General features: G+C 36.1%; 1 protein-coding gene across 1 annotated transcript; it reads right to left on the bottom strand.

Annotated features, from left to right (window-relative positions):
* Positions 1-862: 862 nt before the first annotated feature.
* Positions 863-16,358, bottom strand: LOC134756208 (NADH dehydrogenase [ubiquinone] flavoprotein 2, mitochondrial-like). Its single transcript, XM_063693037.1, has 6 exons — positions 16,335-16,358; positions 7,606-7,728; positions 6,090-6,277; positions 5,137-5,344; positions 4,420-4,496; positions 863-1,013 (listed from the first exon to the last, which is right to left on the bottom strand). The coding sequence occupies exons 1-6, from the start codon at positions 16,356-16,358 to the stop codon at positions 911-913; spliced, it is 723 nt and encodes a 240-aa protein (XP_063549107.1). The 3' UTR covers positions 863-910.
* Positions 16,359-17,569: the final 1,211 nt, after the last annotated feature.

Genomic DNA, 17,569 nt, shown 5'->3' with positions numbered 1-17,569 from the left:
ATGTGATTGCAAAAGTACCTTAACCCTTTTCATGGTTTAACTAATATTTTGGCATAGAGTACAGGTCGACTCACAAGAGCTGGCATGAATGGAATGAATGAGTGAATGAAAATATTTATGTGTTTACCACATTAACCAATAAAACGGTGACTCTGACTGTATACCGATACAGGAGTCACTCATACAATGAAGGTTTCATTCGTTCCATTCGGGGCAACTTTCGTGAATGAACCAGTATGTAAATGGCACTGTATTTAATGATAAGTACCTGGGAGACCGAGCTTTGTTCGGAAAACATATAAAAACTCAAAAATGCGCGTTTTCCCAGAGGTAAGACCTAGCTAGATCGTTTTTTGCCGCCGTTGGTCAGTGTGGACGATCCTATAGCGAATGACGTAATGAGTGCTGTGTGCAAACCATCATTTGATAATAATGCCGAAAACGAGGGTAGTTTCTCGTCTCCCCTGCCGCCGCCGTTGCCCAAACCGAGTAATCGGTCGCAGAGAGCTGCAGCCCGCAGTCTGCGTCGGGCCACCAACGCGAGCGCTCATTGAAAATGCTGCTCGTTATGGAGCGAAACATGTCGAGCAATCGTCGACTTTATAAACGTTAGGTTTAATTTATTTAATATACATATATTATACAATAATTGCTTAGTAAAGGTATAAGATACAAGAATTGCTCGTTTAAAGGTATAAAGACTAAAGTAGCTGTCAGACATCCAACATTTGACAAAGGCATTTAATACATCAGCTGTCAAATGCGAAGAATGAATTATTCTAAGACCTTACAATTCTTCTACAATTAACAAGTCTGGTCCAATGAGAATGCACAATAAACGCTATATTTTTCCAGTTATAGAAAACAGAAACATTGTACGTAATTAATATTTACTTTGATTGCAAGATATTTATTTTTTCAGCAGCGCAGGCTGCACGCCGTATCCAGGTTTTGGTGGCTCGTTGCACAGGCTCGTCAACCCACAGCTGGGTTCGGCGGCAAATCTGCCACTTCTATATAGAAGTTCAAATAGCAATTAGTTTATATTATGTCTAAGATAATTAGGGGTACCTACCTTTTTTGTGCTCACCAGTTGGCGCCACTGTAGATGTAGGTCCAGAAAAACAGATCTCAAAATTCTTCTATGCTTATTTTTATAAAATCAGTACGTTCTAATATACACAAAAGTACTTTAACGTCTAACTGTGCCATTTTTTCAACATATTGGCACTTTTTCTAAACCACTAACATTTATTGAGCTTATTGTTTACCATGATTAATCAAAGATGGACAAAGATTTACCACAATTATGAATAAGGAGTGAAATTTTCCGATAAAAAGCTTGAAACCCCTAAAACTTTTATGCATTTGACATTTTGAAAGACCTCCAACTACACTAGCGCCCCTAGCGGGGATATTAAACGCGGTAGCCCTCATTGAACAGTTATCCTCCTGGCAAACAAAAAAAACATTTACTTATACTTAAGTCTCCACCACTACCATGTACCCAGGAATATATGATCATTGTCAAGAGGGCGCTATTATTCTCATTTATATGGCAACAGTTCAGTACAGTCTGAACAATGTGGATTGGCAACTCGTTTCACCGTAATCAAAATCAGAACCCATTTATTTGGTGTCCACACTTTTTTTAGGGTTCCGTACCTCAAAAGAAAAAATGGAACCCTTATAGGATCACTCGTGCGTCTGTCTGTCTGTCTGTCCGTCTGTCTGTCTGTCTGTCTGTCCGTCTGTCACAGCCTATTTTCTCCGAAACTACTGGACCAATTAAGTTGAAATTTGGTACACATATGTAAGTTTGTGACGCAAAGATGGACATGTAACGTAAACAAATTAATTTTAAACACGGGGGCCACTTTTGGGGGGTAAATGAGAAAATTTAAAATTAAAGTTAGTCAAACTATATCATGTTACATATCAAATGAAAGAGCTCATTGTGAGAATCTCAAGTATATTTTTTTTTATAATTTTAAGATAAATAGTTTAGAAGTTATTCAAGAAAATAGGCAAAAAATGACCATAGCCCCCCTTTATCTCCGAATCTACTAGGTCAAAAATTTTGAAAAAAATACACAAAATAAATCTTTACCTACTTTAGCTCTAAGTATAGCTGAAAAATTATTTCGTCTATCATGACACTCCATTCAAAGGAAGAGGCCGCATCCAAGATTGGATCACCAAAAGGCTACCATGATGATGATGATGATGGTCATGTTACTAGGTAGGTATATATTCCGTAACCTTACATAGGTTCTGCTACATTGTCAATTAACAACATTGATCGTCTCCAAAACCCATAGTAAATAATTTTCAAACTCAAACTCATTTTTGTTACTGTGTTTCCTCGCTTGTATAACATAACACTACAATAACTAAGTCGCAATAACCACTATAATGACATTTTGATTTGTTTACCTGTCAGCTCTGATGTTAATTTGAAAATGTTTCGTAGCGAAATAGTTTAATTTACCGAACTGTTCTTTTCCAGCAGTTTATTATTACCATTATTAACAATGTTCCGGTCCTAACTAGTTTTGGGCATTTTTGCCATTTATTATTTAAAATTCAACACTTAAGCATTATTCAAGTAAACCGCCACAATGACACTGACAACAGTGACAACCTATCATTAAAATTATTGCCAGTGTAAGAAATTAGTTCCAATGAAATTCCGCAACATGGCGCATGATCATATATTTCCGGTCAGGCTTTACCTACTTGCTACCTGCAATAATATGTTACGCAACGTAGGCCGCAAAAATATCTGATACGATCTTATTTCTAATGAAAGAAGAAAGAAAAAAATCGGTTTCTGAATAAAGCTACATTTATTTACATTAAACATAAAAGATGGAGACACGGGATATACTAAAGTTTGCAATAGTAAAAGGGCTAAAGTTCAACATAATGTTGCAATAGGGGGGTATACTGCAATGTTTTGCCACCAGTGCAGCACTAGCCCTTTTAGTAAACATAGAGTAACTTATACATACTGTACCTTTAACAGTTTTTTGACAAAGTTTTCAGAGATAATAAAATAATGACATTAATGCATCGTTTGTTTACAAAGGACCTACCGGGAAACGCGAATCTGAAATTTCGCTATCTGCCTCTTTATCGCTCGAATATGCAAGAATGACCTCTGTCACTATCGAAATTTCTTTATCTAACATCTCTATGTTAGATAAAGGAATTTCGATTTTCTTGTTTCGCGATTGACCCTCAGATTGTGGTACTGGCGCCCCGTACGCAGAGTTTCGCGTAATATTCCCTATTGCAGACAATATAACTTGCAACGCTGTTATTCTGTCTTATCCTTACGGAGAACAGGCCTTAAGGAGTAGGCTTAGGCAGGAGGACATGCTACTTAATAAAGGGAAACGTACACAAATAAAAATCTGCAGCCTTCGTTGTGTAACATATTATTTCAGGCGACTGTACTACAGGTATTTACAACATAAGCAACCCTCAGACCCTTTGTGAAGCTCTGCGAGTCTCCGTTTTCGTATTTCTTTATATAGAGTTGATCGAAATCGCATTAGTTGTGCGCCGCTTGCCGTCATTTCATCAAATATCTTAATCAAAAACATGCAGTACGAGTAGGTACTTAAAAAGGTCGCGCAGAATTCAAAACCAGAGTCAGCTGCAGACGAGATAACTGATACCCCCCCCCCCCCCCCGATATAATTTTGTTTGCACAGGGTGGGTATGTACTTTTGCAGCTTGCTGTACCTTATGAGACTTAGGTATACCAAGGATTATAAGACTATAACTACATACCTACCAAGCACAATGGTATATAAATTAATAATTATGTATCTATAGTTATTTGTGCAACAAGAGAGGAAAGTTGGTATTTCTTGCGAGTGTTTATTTTAAGTCCCGAGAAAGCGAAAGATTCTAAGCTAGAATCTTGAGCGTAGCGAGGGACTCAAAAACACGAGATGTAAAATAACTTTGCTCTCGTGTTGCATATATATGTATAATTTTTCACCTCAGTAGTGAAAACATATGAAAGGTTAAAATGTATTTCGAATTACACAGAATAATACAGAAAAAAAAAAAAGAATTTGTAATACAAGTATAAAGTTCATGGCCTAAAAAAGCTACTTTGTTTCACTCCCTGGAGTGACGAAAGTAGGCTTTTTCGAGCTGCTGAGGTGAAAAATATTTTTTAAACACTTGACGCAAAATAAGAGGTGTGTTTTACTTTTAAGTTTGACCGCTATGTGTGTCTGTGACACCGTAGCTCTTAAACGGATAAACCGATTTGGATGCGTTTTTTATTTATTTGAAAGCGGTTTTCTAGCAGTGGTCCTTAGACACGTTTTATCAAAATCGGTTTATCCGTTTCATTGCGTTGGAACCCTCAAACTTTTTATGTAATTTAAATAATACCGAGGTCCTGCTTGAGGTATTCCGCCGTTCCTTATGGTACAGATAATCTGCTCAACGTCACACACCGTAACGTCTTCCTGCAAATATTACATTAATTTCATTATCAAGTACACGAATTTATGTTTGTCTAACAGTATTTTTGTAACTACTTAATTATCAATTGACATCATAATATCAAAGATATTTTTAGCACATTTTTTTAGTTACTGTTGTAGATTTACAATAACAATAGGAATGTAGGTACCTAGTTCTTAGTCTTAGATAGCCAAGACGGCGAAATTTATGAACCTACTTATTATAATTTACTTACGTGTATGATGGGAATATGTATAATTAAAACTATAATAAGGTAGACTAAGGTAAATGGGATCAAGATAAAAATCTGTTGGCATTTGCAATATTTCATTGATATGAGTGAACTAAAATAGCACCATACGCTTTTCCTCTTACGCAGCGTCTTACGTAAGCGAACAAATCGCGAACGCGAAGCAAAACGGCGCGGCGCAGCGCGGCGGGCCCACGCCACGGCGTTCGCGTTCGCAACGAGATCGCCCACGTAGGACACTTCTATAGGTATCAAAGGATTAATTCACCCCGCGCCACATCGCTTCGCTTCGCGTTCGCGTGTTGTTCGCCTACGTAGTACTCTGCGTAACGCTATAATGCCATAAATATTTTAAAATATTCATCCGATTCGCCTCGGCCTACCACACTAACGTAATAATCATCTTCAACGACGAGCACCGGCGCATTCGCACACGCGCCTGCGCACTGCACCTCATCCACGCCGAAGAGGCCGTCAGGGGACACGTGGCCCGCCTTGCACCCGCACGCTTGCTCCGCAGCCTGAAGGATCATGTCCGACCCCATGATCATGCATGGTGTCGTCGTGCACACCTTCACGTGGTACTTGCCTTTGAAAGACCTACAATGCAATTAAAGGAATAACCACTTGCACCACTCATTAACTCGGGGTTAACCGGGTTAACCTGGAATTACCTTGGTTACCAGTACAATTTGACACTGGGTTAACGGGGTAACCCCGGGTTAGTGGGATGGTGCAAGTGGCCCTTAGATGGATGAAGTATCAATATTCAAACTCAAACAACCAAAGTGACATTGTCAGTGGTCTGTGGTGGTGGTTTGATTTCGCTTATTCTTACTTTTATTTTAACCACAAAACCCACCTACTGCTGCTGCTGCATACGTTGGTCCCGCCAACACAGTTCGTGATTACCAGAGCTGAGGGCCACGTTCCATGAGTTGCGTCCCTGTCACACTTACGTACGAATTTACAAGTGCGACAGAGAGGCAACACGTCGAACGTGGTTCGCGGTAGGCCCTCAGAGCCGTCACGCTACATAGAGGTGATTCCAATTACTCTTTTCATAATAATTAATCATTTCTCAAGCTCTTTAGTTAACTGATATAAGTAGACACTTGACAAACAGTACAGAAACGTCTAACTGACTTTCGTCTTATTGTCACTCCACTACATTGTTAATTTATTAAATAATACATATTTTTGATTTTAATAGGTTAGTTATCTAGTGTAGTCGTGTTATAAAAAAACTTCCTGTGCGTTAAATTACGTCATTTTTGCGTCAACGGCATGAAATGTCCCGTACACACTTTCCTGGTGCTTACACTTTCATGCATATTCAGCGTACCTTTTGACCATGGTGTAAAAAGTTGAATATTCGTAAACCCTCATTCGAGGTACGCCAAGTATCTCCGCAACCTTGTGCATGGCGGATATTGGGACCCAGCCCATCTGACGCTGAGCGAGGTCCAATGCGGCACCCATCGCGGACCGTTTCGAACCTTCTGGATAGTTTTTGATTAGCGCCTGTAGTCTCTAAAATAAGATGACACTCTTGAGCTTGATCACTTCTTGTACAACTTATATGATTCGAACGACGTTTACCAAGTGTCAAATTATACTGGTAACCATGGTAACTTCAGGTTTAACCGGTTAACCCCGAGTTAGTGAATGGTGCAAGTGGGCCTTATTCATAAAACTTAGCAAACCTAAGTTAAATTATGTCCCTTTCTAACAAACACAATTGTCAAAGTAACAGATAAGGACAAACGATCATTAAGGGCTTAATATTGTCTTCGGTTACCGCGATAGTTACTCATGAAATAAAACTATGAAAACGGATTATATCGCGTATATTGAATTTATAATACATCCCGACGTTTCGAACTCTTTACAGGGCTTGTTAGACTTAACAACTTGAAGCATTTATGAATAGCTAACGCCATAAGTTACCGAAACCACCGATTCCAAATTGCCGGAGTTATTTGCATGCTTTATCTTGAAGACTCAACTATAAATTTACAAACTCTTATAATCGGAACAACGTAATATAGGTACCTATTGCGATATCAAAAATATATTACAAAGCACTTTAATGGATTATATTTTATGCATTACGTGTTTATTCAATTCGATAAATTTAAATGCAATAAATTATCAATACGATGACAGCTCATTACACTGGTTAGTATTCAATGCATAAAATACCCAATGAATATGTACACTGTTTGGATTTCATGTTGGGTGTTATACAAGTACAGGGTGGAAAAAATATATGGGCCCTGGAGGGAAAGTGCCTTAAAACTTTAAGTTAGCTCATTGTACTTAAAGGAAACATTCTTTTACGTCAAATATTAGGTCTAGAAACGATATGGATTAGATATGTCAGTGTCAAAAGTGACACATCTAATCCATATATTATCGTTTCTAGACCAAATATTTGATGTATTTTAAAATTCGAATCGGGCCGATAGGATAGTTTCTATGTCGGAAGTCATCCCTGAAAAGGGTGAAAATGGGGGTGGAAATGAGAAAATTAATGGATTGCCTGTTAATTGGTGTAAGCAATTCAGCATATAATATTATGCTCAAAATTATTGCTATTAGATTTTATCCAGGCGCTATACTTACCCTAACTGCTGGAACTAATTCCAAGCAGACAAAGTCGCGCGCAAAAGTTAGTACTAGATATAAGCACAATTAGATAAATACATTTGGCGCTCAAAGAATAAACATGTTAAGTAAATTCATAGATCTAATATTTTATATTTTCAAAGTTCCGAACCGAAAATAGTGGAACCCGCGCCAGTGCACTAGCAAGTCTAATAAATACAATGTACGGTTAGATAAATACATTGGCTCACAGTCATGTTAGCGTCGGTGAACTCGAAAGGCGTCGTTTCGTTGTTATCTTCGGAGTCCCTATGAACGACCAGTTCGTCGCTACTCAGTCTCGCCGTTTGTGATATTTTACGAAAATGCCCCAGCTGCAATGAAATAACAGGAGAAGAGGACTCAATCGTATAGGTATATTATACCTTTAATTATTGCACAAAATTTGTTTCCAGTATATGAAAATTACAATTAAAAATGTAGATTTAATAACTCGTTAAATGATTAAAGTCAATTATAAACTGATGCAAAAAGATATACGCTGATGTACGCTGCTTCTATTCTGTTGAAATTAGTTTTCTAAAATTAATAGGATTCTACAAGTGGTAATTATATCTCTTGACTCTTGACCTGTCACTGGGTAATGTAGTATTATTATGAGAACTGATTTATTTCACCTGAGTTCATGAATATTATATAACAGGTAGGTACTATGTAAGATTATTCTAAGCCTGTGTAAACACGTCACAATTATGTTTATTTGTTTAGCTTGGGAAAACTAAAATAGACGGCAACAAATATGCACAAACAGTGTTAAGTTTCCTTACATTTGGTAAAGCGTATTTTTTTAAAATAAACATTACGATAAAATTGTTATATTGAGAAAATCAAAATCAAATTTTCAATAGTACTTTGATGTCAAATAAGACATGTAGGTATCAAAATCTATAGATTGATATCTTCTGTTTCTGGCCAGTGTGCAAGAAAGAATTAGGTTCAGTATAATGTCAGCCAATGTGAAAATAGACAGCCTTTTTTAAATATTTAAGCAACAACTTGGAAAAATATATGCTAAACAACGACTGATTTAATCATAGGTCCTAGTACTAAAATGCTCGAACTCCCATTCCACGTAATATAATTTTAAGCAAACTAAGTTACACTCCACTAAACACCGACAAATGGCCCTTTATTTGTAAGGCCGCTATCAAAATTATTTTCAAAGCCGACCTGACTAATCTCTTTCAATTATTTTGAGTAAATTGGGTCCACAAGATTTCGCATAAAAGAATCCTGGAGCAGCGTGTCCGAGAGAGATAGGGTAATTTAATTAATATTCTACATAGGGCACGTTGAACATTCAGAACCCTTTAGAAGCTGTCTTGGGTCAACTGAAACAAGTAACATAAATACCTACATAAATGTATTTACATTCTCCGGGATTCTGGACTCGTCTGTGTAAGGTATACATAAGATGTAGACAGTGTAGTTTTTTAACTTTATTGTACCTACAGTGGCAGACTTAACTTTCTACCAGTCAACCATCGAATCATAAAGATACATTAGAAGTAGGTTCATGTTCAGGCATATGGCATATACTCGTATAATTGTACCAAAAATTTAAACGAATCTTCTCAGACATATTATCATATAAAAACACAACTCTCTATTGAACTAGTAACCAAATCAAATTATTTATTATAGGTATATTTTAATTTCTGTTGGTACAAGGTAGTCACGCTACTAGGTATGTATAAACATATATTATATACAAAGATTTATCGGTGGAATAAATTGATCCGAAAATTTTACTTGACTAGGTGAGCCTAAACAAAAAATTTAAAATATGCAGCTATACTCGGAAATGATTGTATTACTTGTTTGCCAATAACTGGCACGATATGTGCCCCTTCATTCGACTTTCATCGATTTTTTTATAAGACTGAGGGGCAAAAAACGAATTCCATACACATTTTTAACCGCACGAAGGGGCATCGCATAGCTGTGGTTAATATGCATCAAATTGCATACATTTATTTTCTAAAATATTAAAATCCAGGGAAGAAAATGGGGACTACGTTTGTATGGAGAAGCAGTCACGTAACTTCATCCCCTGTCCTCTTAAGAGAACTATTCCGAAGAAAGAGATGCAGAATGAATGTGGATTTATTCAATGTCATTATCGCGCCTCGAAGAAATTATTTAGATGAATCGTCCAGTATAAATGTAAGTATATATCCAGTATTCTTACCTTTTACACATTCACCGTGCGATATAAAGTAAAATATTTTGTCAGATTCTAAGTAATAAAAATTACATAAAACTACAAGGAAGAATCTGAAATAAAATGCAAAGTAAATTATTCGGTCAAATATAGCAGCTTCCGTTGCGGAAAAGGCTGCGGCGAACCCGCATCTCGTATCACTATACACGACACGAAGTCGCTTACTGAGATTTTGTACACTATAGGTACCGACGTGAACTCCACTATTAAATGTACCTACATTATGAGACTCGTGTTACAATCTAATGTTTTCTTTCAATTATATATTTTAGTTGAATTCTCATTTCTGTTAATCTTAATTTTAAGCGGACTTGAAAATGTTAAGACTACTTTTGGTCAATAAAGCTGCTCAGTAGTGCCTACCTACTCAATATCTTCGGCAAATGAACAATTTATATAAATTCAGAAATAAACGTTTCATAGTCAATTTACAGCTATGAGGACCATAACCGATACTAGTAGGTTAATGTTTTATCAAAAAACCGCTACTGAATAAACTGGCTACAATGCGGTTCGATATACATAGGTATTCTATCCCTAGCAATTTGGAACTATTGGCACTGACACTATAATAAGCCATTTAAAAATAATAAGGGAGGTGTTTTGAACGTTTTGAAGGATGAAAAAGTTGTTACCGGGCGCGGCCAATATTAACGGATATTGGAAAAAGATGGTAAAAGACGGCAGTTGCCGGATCAAGTAGGCACTAATATTCCTTGGATGCAATATCGGGGTTCATTGCCATAAAACCGCTCGAGGCGAGCATCTTGGGTACGTTATTGACCTCATAGAATTTTCCTGAAGAAGCAGATATCTAAGGCAATTTCAACATCGTAAATGATGTCTATCACTGTAACCTACTGACCTTTTTGCCTATTATTCGAATATTGGTCAAATACTCGATAACTTCCGCGTTTAGAAAGGATATAACATTATGTCATATAAAAAGCCTACGCGCTTGAACGATAAGTTGTTATATAAAAACTAAATAATAAAATTGAAAACAGAATTCTTTGATCGGCAATGTATGATACATAGACCGTCAAAAAACGATCTTGATTAAATGTCTACTTAAAAATACCTAAAATACAAAAAGGCGAAATTAATTATACAAGAACAGGATTGATTGTTAAATCCAGCTTTTGCTGAAATAAAATTATTTAATCTCAATTATTCTCGTCCAACAGTTAAAAATAAGAACGCAAATCAACGCTAAGCCGTTCATTTTGATAGAACTCTAAAAACGTCGTTAAATTCTCATGGACAAATTTAATTTCTTGTTGACTGCGGCGCCGAGCGCTCGTTAGATTGAAACGAATTTTCAATCAACCTCACAAATAAAGCCCAGAAGCTATATCCGTTCACTATGAAATCGTAGTAATTTCATTAAGTCTGTTAATTGAGCACGAATGCACGCACGCGGTGAGTTTAATTATGAAAAGGATATGAATTTTAATACAACTGTTCAACAACATTTCAATTTGCAAATTTGAAATCATTTGCTAGTTAACGTAATGAAATTGCTTTACGTAGGTACTTACCTTGTCACTTTTATCAGTAGGTAGTCAGGAACAGTGACAAGAGTGGCGTGACACTAAAAGCTGTGCAACGTTCCAAATGATAATTCGAACGTTCTGGACACGACGTTTGTACAGAGCCTGGTGGATAACATCGGACAGTCGGACGTCGGGCGGGACTCGGATCGTGGGCCGTGTTTCGTGCGATGATGCTCACGCCAATACGGCGGACCTGAGCTTACGTGATATTTCAATCGAGTAAATATCAGATCGTTAATTAAATATAAAATAGTAATATAAATGTGAAATACGGATACTAATATTCTACATTTATTACCTCCGAGCAAGATTTTACCTAGATAGGACTCCACAATCGTTAGATGAGAAGAATACGCACTGGGCTGAAATTCGGCTCTCATTGACCTAGAAACCAAAATTGTTATTTTCAACTTTTTTTATTGAAATAGGTTTTGCCCAGCATTGTTATGGTAACTTTTGTATTTGGGGCGATTTGGCATAAAGTGTCGAGTTACAGTTTTTTCGAAAAAAGTTTATGGACCAGGAACAAAAAATCTATTTTTTTCAAAAACCGCAAAACAAACCGTAATATCCTCACAGGTTAAACTATCGTGAGACATATTTCAAAATATTTATCAGTACGGTTTTTACTCACTATTATTTTTAGTCGCTTTTGGCGACATGTTTCGGATTCTTTGGGAATCCATCCTCAGGCACGAGTGTCCGCGGCGGTTGTTCGTCGTGCACACTCGTGCCTGCACGACGAACAACCGCCGCGGACACTCGTGCCTGAGGATGGATTCCCAAAGAATCCGAAACATGTCGCCAAAAGCGACTAAAAATAATAGTGAGTAAAAACCGTACTGATAAATATCCTCACAGGTGATTATACTACGAATTATTTGTGACGTTTTGGGATACTACATATTATTTCCGTCACGCGTGCGTTTTTTTAAATCGTTTCTATGAAAAAGTGGTAAAAACCGTTTTTTTTTATTGAAATGAGTTTTGCCTATCATTTTTATGATAAACTATGAATTTTAAAACGATTTAGTGATTTACCAGAAGACCGGTGTTTTGTCGCATAAATAGTGTTTAGTTTAGAGTTTATTATGTACCTATGTTAGTCTGTAAGGTATTTGTAATATGGGCCTTGTTGCCTGATTTAAATTGAAATAAATAAATAAAAACAAATGAAAATAACAACTTTGGTTTCTATGTCAATCAGATCCGAATTTCAGCCCACAGATGGTTGACTATGGTGTGGCTTAAAATAGATAGATAAATAGAATAGTCTTTATTGACACACCCCAGTAAAAGATGCTCGGGTTTGGCTTGGTTTGGTTTGACATGCAATTGATTTGTATCCTGCTAATTACTTAGATAAATATGAAAAACTTAAACTTAGTCCTAAATTAAAATCTAGATTTTAAAATCTAGGCAACCATGAACTTTTTAATAAAGCAATCTAATACAGTCTTTTACTTTTTCAATTCTGTTGGGTACTTATATTCTCTTAACTAGTGTACGATTTTTTTTTAACCAATGAGAGAAATAAATTTAATAAAAAAAAAAAAACAATTATTTAATATTATCCGCAGGCAATTTAAGAGGGGAGCTAAAGTAAAACCGCAGTTTTTATTTTGAATTGCAACACATTTTAATCAAAGCTATGAAAAAAATCTCTCGAAAACTAGACTATATTGGCGAGGGCTGACTTTAAGCAAAACCTTAAAAAATAAAGTTGGCTCGATAGAAGAAAGTCAAGAATTCATGTCTAATTTTAATTTGTTTTCAATTGTATATCGTTACCCTGCGTCAGTATAATTTTAGTATAAAATAGCTAATGCCGATATAGCCGAGGTATTTGACTAGCAAAATTTCAATCCAATGTATACAAGTATATTGACGAAAAACGTCAAATCCCGCGCGAATCCGAAATCTTCCGTCGTGAGTTTCGCACGGCGCGCCTAATCTTTTGACCCTTTCTAATTTCCTGACTGACTCTTAACTTATACCATATACCATACCTACTACATTTCAGTGGCTAAGCTAAAGCATTTTTCGGACCTTTGTATCAATATTTCCTTAAGCCTCCTTCCATTTGGTTAGGGGTACTGCACGGTGGAATGAATAATCATAATTAATCAAATACTTAATTAAGAGAAACACCATAATTTGCCCGCTAAATCACTCTTAATCGCCCTCCTGCATCTACTTGCGAACCTTGCGTAGTTAAAACACTAAAACTTTTTTAGTATGTTCCGAAGAAAATCTCAAGTTGTTAGTTAAATTCAAATTGGAAAACTTTTAAAATTTATGTGCACAGTTTTAAGGCAGCCATTATGTCCCCGCTGCTTGTTACACGTGTTCAGAGGAACTTCTTTCACCGAACGACAGTAATGCGAATTAAACCTGTACAACAGAAGACGCATTGTTTTTAGAATGCACCATACAAGAATTATAGTGGTATAGTGGTAGCGTTGTGGCTTGTCGCGTAGATAGACAAGCAATATTCTTAACAAAAGCATTTATACCTACTATAATATATATTTATTTATTTTTTCCAAAAAAATATTAAGCTTCGGCCCGCAACATCATCTGCGTGGAATGATGATGATGATTGATTCAAACTATCCTATGTTCTTTCCCGGGCCTAAAATATCCATACTATTTAAATAATAATATAATCTAAATCGTTTTAGCGGTTTAAGCGTGAAGAGGTAAAGACAGAGTCATTTTCGCATTTATAATGTTACTAGCTTTTGTAAACGAGTTCGTCTGCGTGGAATGATGATGATGATTAATAGAAACTATCCTTTCCTTTATCGGACCTCTAACTATCTCCATACAAAATTTCATCTAAATTGGTTCAGTGGTTTAAGCGTGAATAGGTAACAGACAGAGAGACAGAGTAACTTTCGGATGTTAGTAGGGAATGTATTAGGTATAAGAAATGAGTTCTCGTTAGAAACCTTTGGTTACCATAAGGTAAAAAGAGTGTTTCTAAATACTGTCTAAGTTATAATTGAGATAAAACAAAAATGATTTTATATTTCGTAATATTGTTGTTGATGAGGGTACCATGAGGTTGAGGTAACATCTACAAAAAGGGTTTTTTACCCTTTTCTCTAGTAACACAAAACCTAATTATTAAAATGAAAAATAATATCTTATAAGCTTATTTGATTATCTAAATGTAAGAAGTACTTTTACTTATAGCTATTTATTTTAGAATATAAGCTTAAGAAGTTGAGACTTTCATAAAACTTGATACTGAACATAAATGAAAAGCACTCTTAAACGCCTGCAGCCATGTATATAATGAAATCCCGAGAAAGTTAACGCAACTGAAATTTTTAAACTGCATATAGAAATTTAAGTAGATGGGCATTTTCACTTAAAAGTGTACCATTTACTTTTTATGAGATGTCAGTGCCTCACGGAAGTTTTGTCATTTACTTTTTGTCGAAATCCATCAACTTTTAGTTTATTCCTACTCAGAATCACGAGGATTATCGATTTAAAAAGAAAAAAACCGGCCAAGTGCGAGTCGGACTCGTGTTCCAAAGGTTCCGTACATTACACAATTTAAACAATGTATTTTTTATGTGAAACGTGTTTGAAACGTGAGTGAAATGTCTTTAAAAAACCCGTAGGGGTCGGATCAAAAACTAAGTAATTAAGTCCGACTCACGCTTGACTGCACATTTCTAATAGGTTTTCCTGTAATCTATAGATAAAGATCTATTTTGTGTATTTTTTTCAAAATTTTAGACCCAGTAGTTTCGGAGATAAACGGGGGGGGGGGATGGTCATTTTTTGCCTATTTTCTTGAATAACTTCTAAACTGTTTATCCTAAAATTATAAAAAATATATATTTGAGATTCCCACAATAAGCTCTTTCATTTGATATGTAACGCAATATAGTTAGAAAAACTTTATTTTTTATTTTCTCATTTACCCCCCGAAAGTACTTGTTTATAATTCATTTGTTTACGTTACATGTCCGTCTTTGGGTCACAAACTTACATATGTATACCAAATTTCAACTTAATTGGTCCAGTAGTTTCGGAGAAAATAGGCTGTGACAGACGGACAGACAGACATACGGACGCACGAGTGATCCTATAAGGGTTCCGTTTTATCCTTATGAGGTACGGAACCCTAAAAATGTGTCCCCAAAAAAACTTACAGTTTTATGACGCATTTTCACATGCATTTTGTGCACCGTCAAAAAAATGACACCCAAAATATGTATGAAAAATTAGGGACACTTTTTTTCTTTATTTCATCCAATAGTACTTGTAAATGGTACCATTTTTTTCTGAAAACCCCCAGATATACCTAAAGTAGGTACTTTTTATCACAAATATTTAGCAAAAGGTAATTTTAATCATTTTGATACAAAATGAATTACGTATTGAAATTGGTAACAAACATTTATATTTTCGGCAAATTAAATTTTCTGAAAATGCACTAATAATTTAATAATTTAATGTATGTAAATATGTTAGAAAAAAATTAGGTACCGTCGCCATCAGATATATCGGAGCGGCCGAGGTGCTCAAAAATATCTGAACACGCACCTCTAGCGCCTTGACAATAGAGGCGTGTTCAGATATTTGTAAGCACCTTGGCCGCTCCGATATATCTGATGGCGACTGTACCTACTAATAAAAAAAACTATAGCAACTTCCATCTATCTAAAATGCTTTCCGAAACGTTCTTCCAAATTGCAATAGGTACATTAGGCACTAACTTGTGCCTAATGTACCCACCTATTTAATTTTAGGCTAACGTTCCGTCAATACAGTACCTACCTAAATTTGTCTCTTATTTTAGAAATGCATGTGACAAATGTTTGAACCAAACTCAATCAAGTAAGTAAATGCACGCAAAACAGTGAAATTTAAGATAAATCTACAGAAATCAAATGTACCACCCTATCGATAGTTGCACATTAACTAATAAGTAATAATTCCAAGCTGTATTCAATATCAACTGAATTTATTTCATCCATTAGCCTTATGATTATGACAATCAACTCTGTTTGGCGTCCGTGTCAAATGTTACCATCTGCCTAATACGTGAGTTAGTCATTAATGGAAGCATATTTGGCTTTTGATTAGCTTTAAATATAAAATTGTAAGTACTTACCGTCTGGAAATCTAATCTAGGCATTTAGAAATCATGGCGCTAGTTATTATGAATAGTGGGAATCCATAGTTCATAAAGAAAAATATTTGAAATGAAATCGTTACAATAATAACATGGTTCCCACAATGTTTCGATAACATTATATTCATAATGGGGTTCATCGTAAGCTATCAGCACGGCTTATTAATTCTACATCCGTGTCAGCACGTTCAAAATGCATGAGCCTAAGAGCGTTTTCACATTGTCCTATCCGATATTGGATGTAGGATCCTTCATCCGCGTAGTTAGGACGCGGTGGCGCCGTCTTTAGCGGTCACGCACATGCACACTACAGCAAACACCACACATATGCACACAAACAAATATCATCAGTCCGACAACTGACGGGGGGCTCCGACATGGCTAAAAATTATCGGAAGCGTCTTTCCGATATCGGATGTCGGAAGGCACCGATGAGAAAAACAGCTGCAGGAAAATACAATACATATGTTCATCAAGTCCGCTTTTTTGCGTTATCTATCTTTTTTTATTAATAATGATTTATTAAATGTAGTATATAGTATAGTATGTAAATAAATAAATACAGAAAAACACACATGTCTTACATTTCACTGGCACAAAATTATAGTCGGATTCCATTTTACGCATGCACGGTTAGCAGAACCGTTTCAGCGTCCGCAAAAAGCTCACACTATTGTTCTCTACTTTAAAATGCGTCATGTCAGCGCGGCGGCGGCGCTTCAGGTATAGATATTTTTACCGTAGAGTGCTCGCCAGAGATAATGCGTTGGTTAATGGACCGCCAACGGCTGTATTGTCTTTTAAAATGACGTAAGTGTTCGAAGATATTGAAATAACATATTTCCTTTTTTAGAGGCATAGGCATGATGCCAGTATGGTTTCAAAGCGTCGCTGTTTTAACCTGAGGGTAGCCTGTGGGTTCGAATTGTTAGGTATGAAAAATATTCAGTGAGCTGTGTTTTATAGCTTTTGAAATGATTACCAATAAGTACTTATTTATTAATTGCCGCTACCTAATTACCTACCTAAACCACCCGTTGTTTACCTCTGCTTGTATTTCTGTTTTCTTTTGTATTGTTTTCTTTTATTGAGGTGTGCAATAATAGTACATTACGATACAAGTGCAAAAAATAGGAAATTTGCAACGAGTAGCCATAAATTAAAACACGACCGAAGGGAGTGTTTTAAACCGACACGAGTTGCGAATTACCTAT

This window comes from Cydia strobilella, chromosome 3, assembly GCF_947568885.1.
Source record: "Cydia strobilella chromosome 3, ilCydStro3.1, whole genome shotgun sequence".
Classification (NCBI taxonomy): Eukaryota; Metazoa; Arthropoda; class Insecta; order Lepidoptera; family Tortricidae; genus Cydia; species Cydia strobilella.
Note: the sequence above shows the minus strand (reverse complement) of the source record. Positions and strands in the feature narration are given on the sequence as shown.

Bases quoted from the DNA above. Each gene is read 5' to 3' on its own strand.
- LOC134756208 (XM_063693037.1), bottom strand. From the start codon at position 16,358: ATGCCTAGATTAGATTTCCAGACG. The intron at 6,278-7,605 runs GTGAGCCAATGT...ATCTTATTTTAG, and splicing joins TCACCGACGCTAACATGACT to AGACTACAGGCGCTAATCAA. The intron at 5,345-6,089 runs GTACGCTGAATA...ATTGCATTGTAG, and splicing joins TTTTACACCATGGTCAAAAG to GTCTTTCAAAGGCAAGTACC.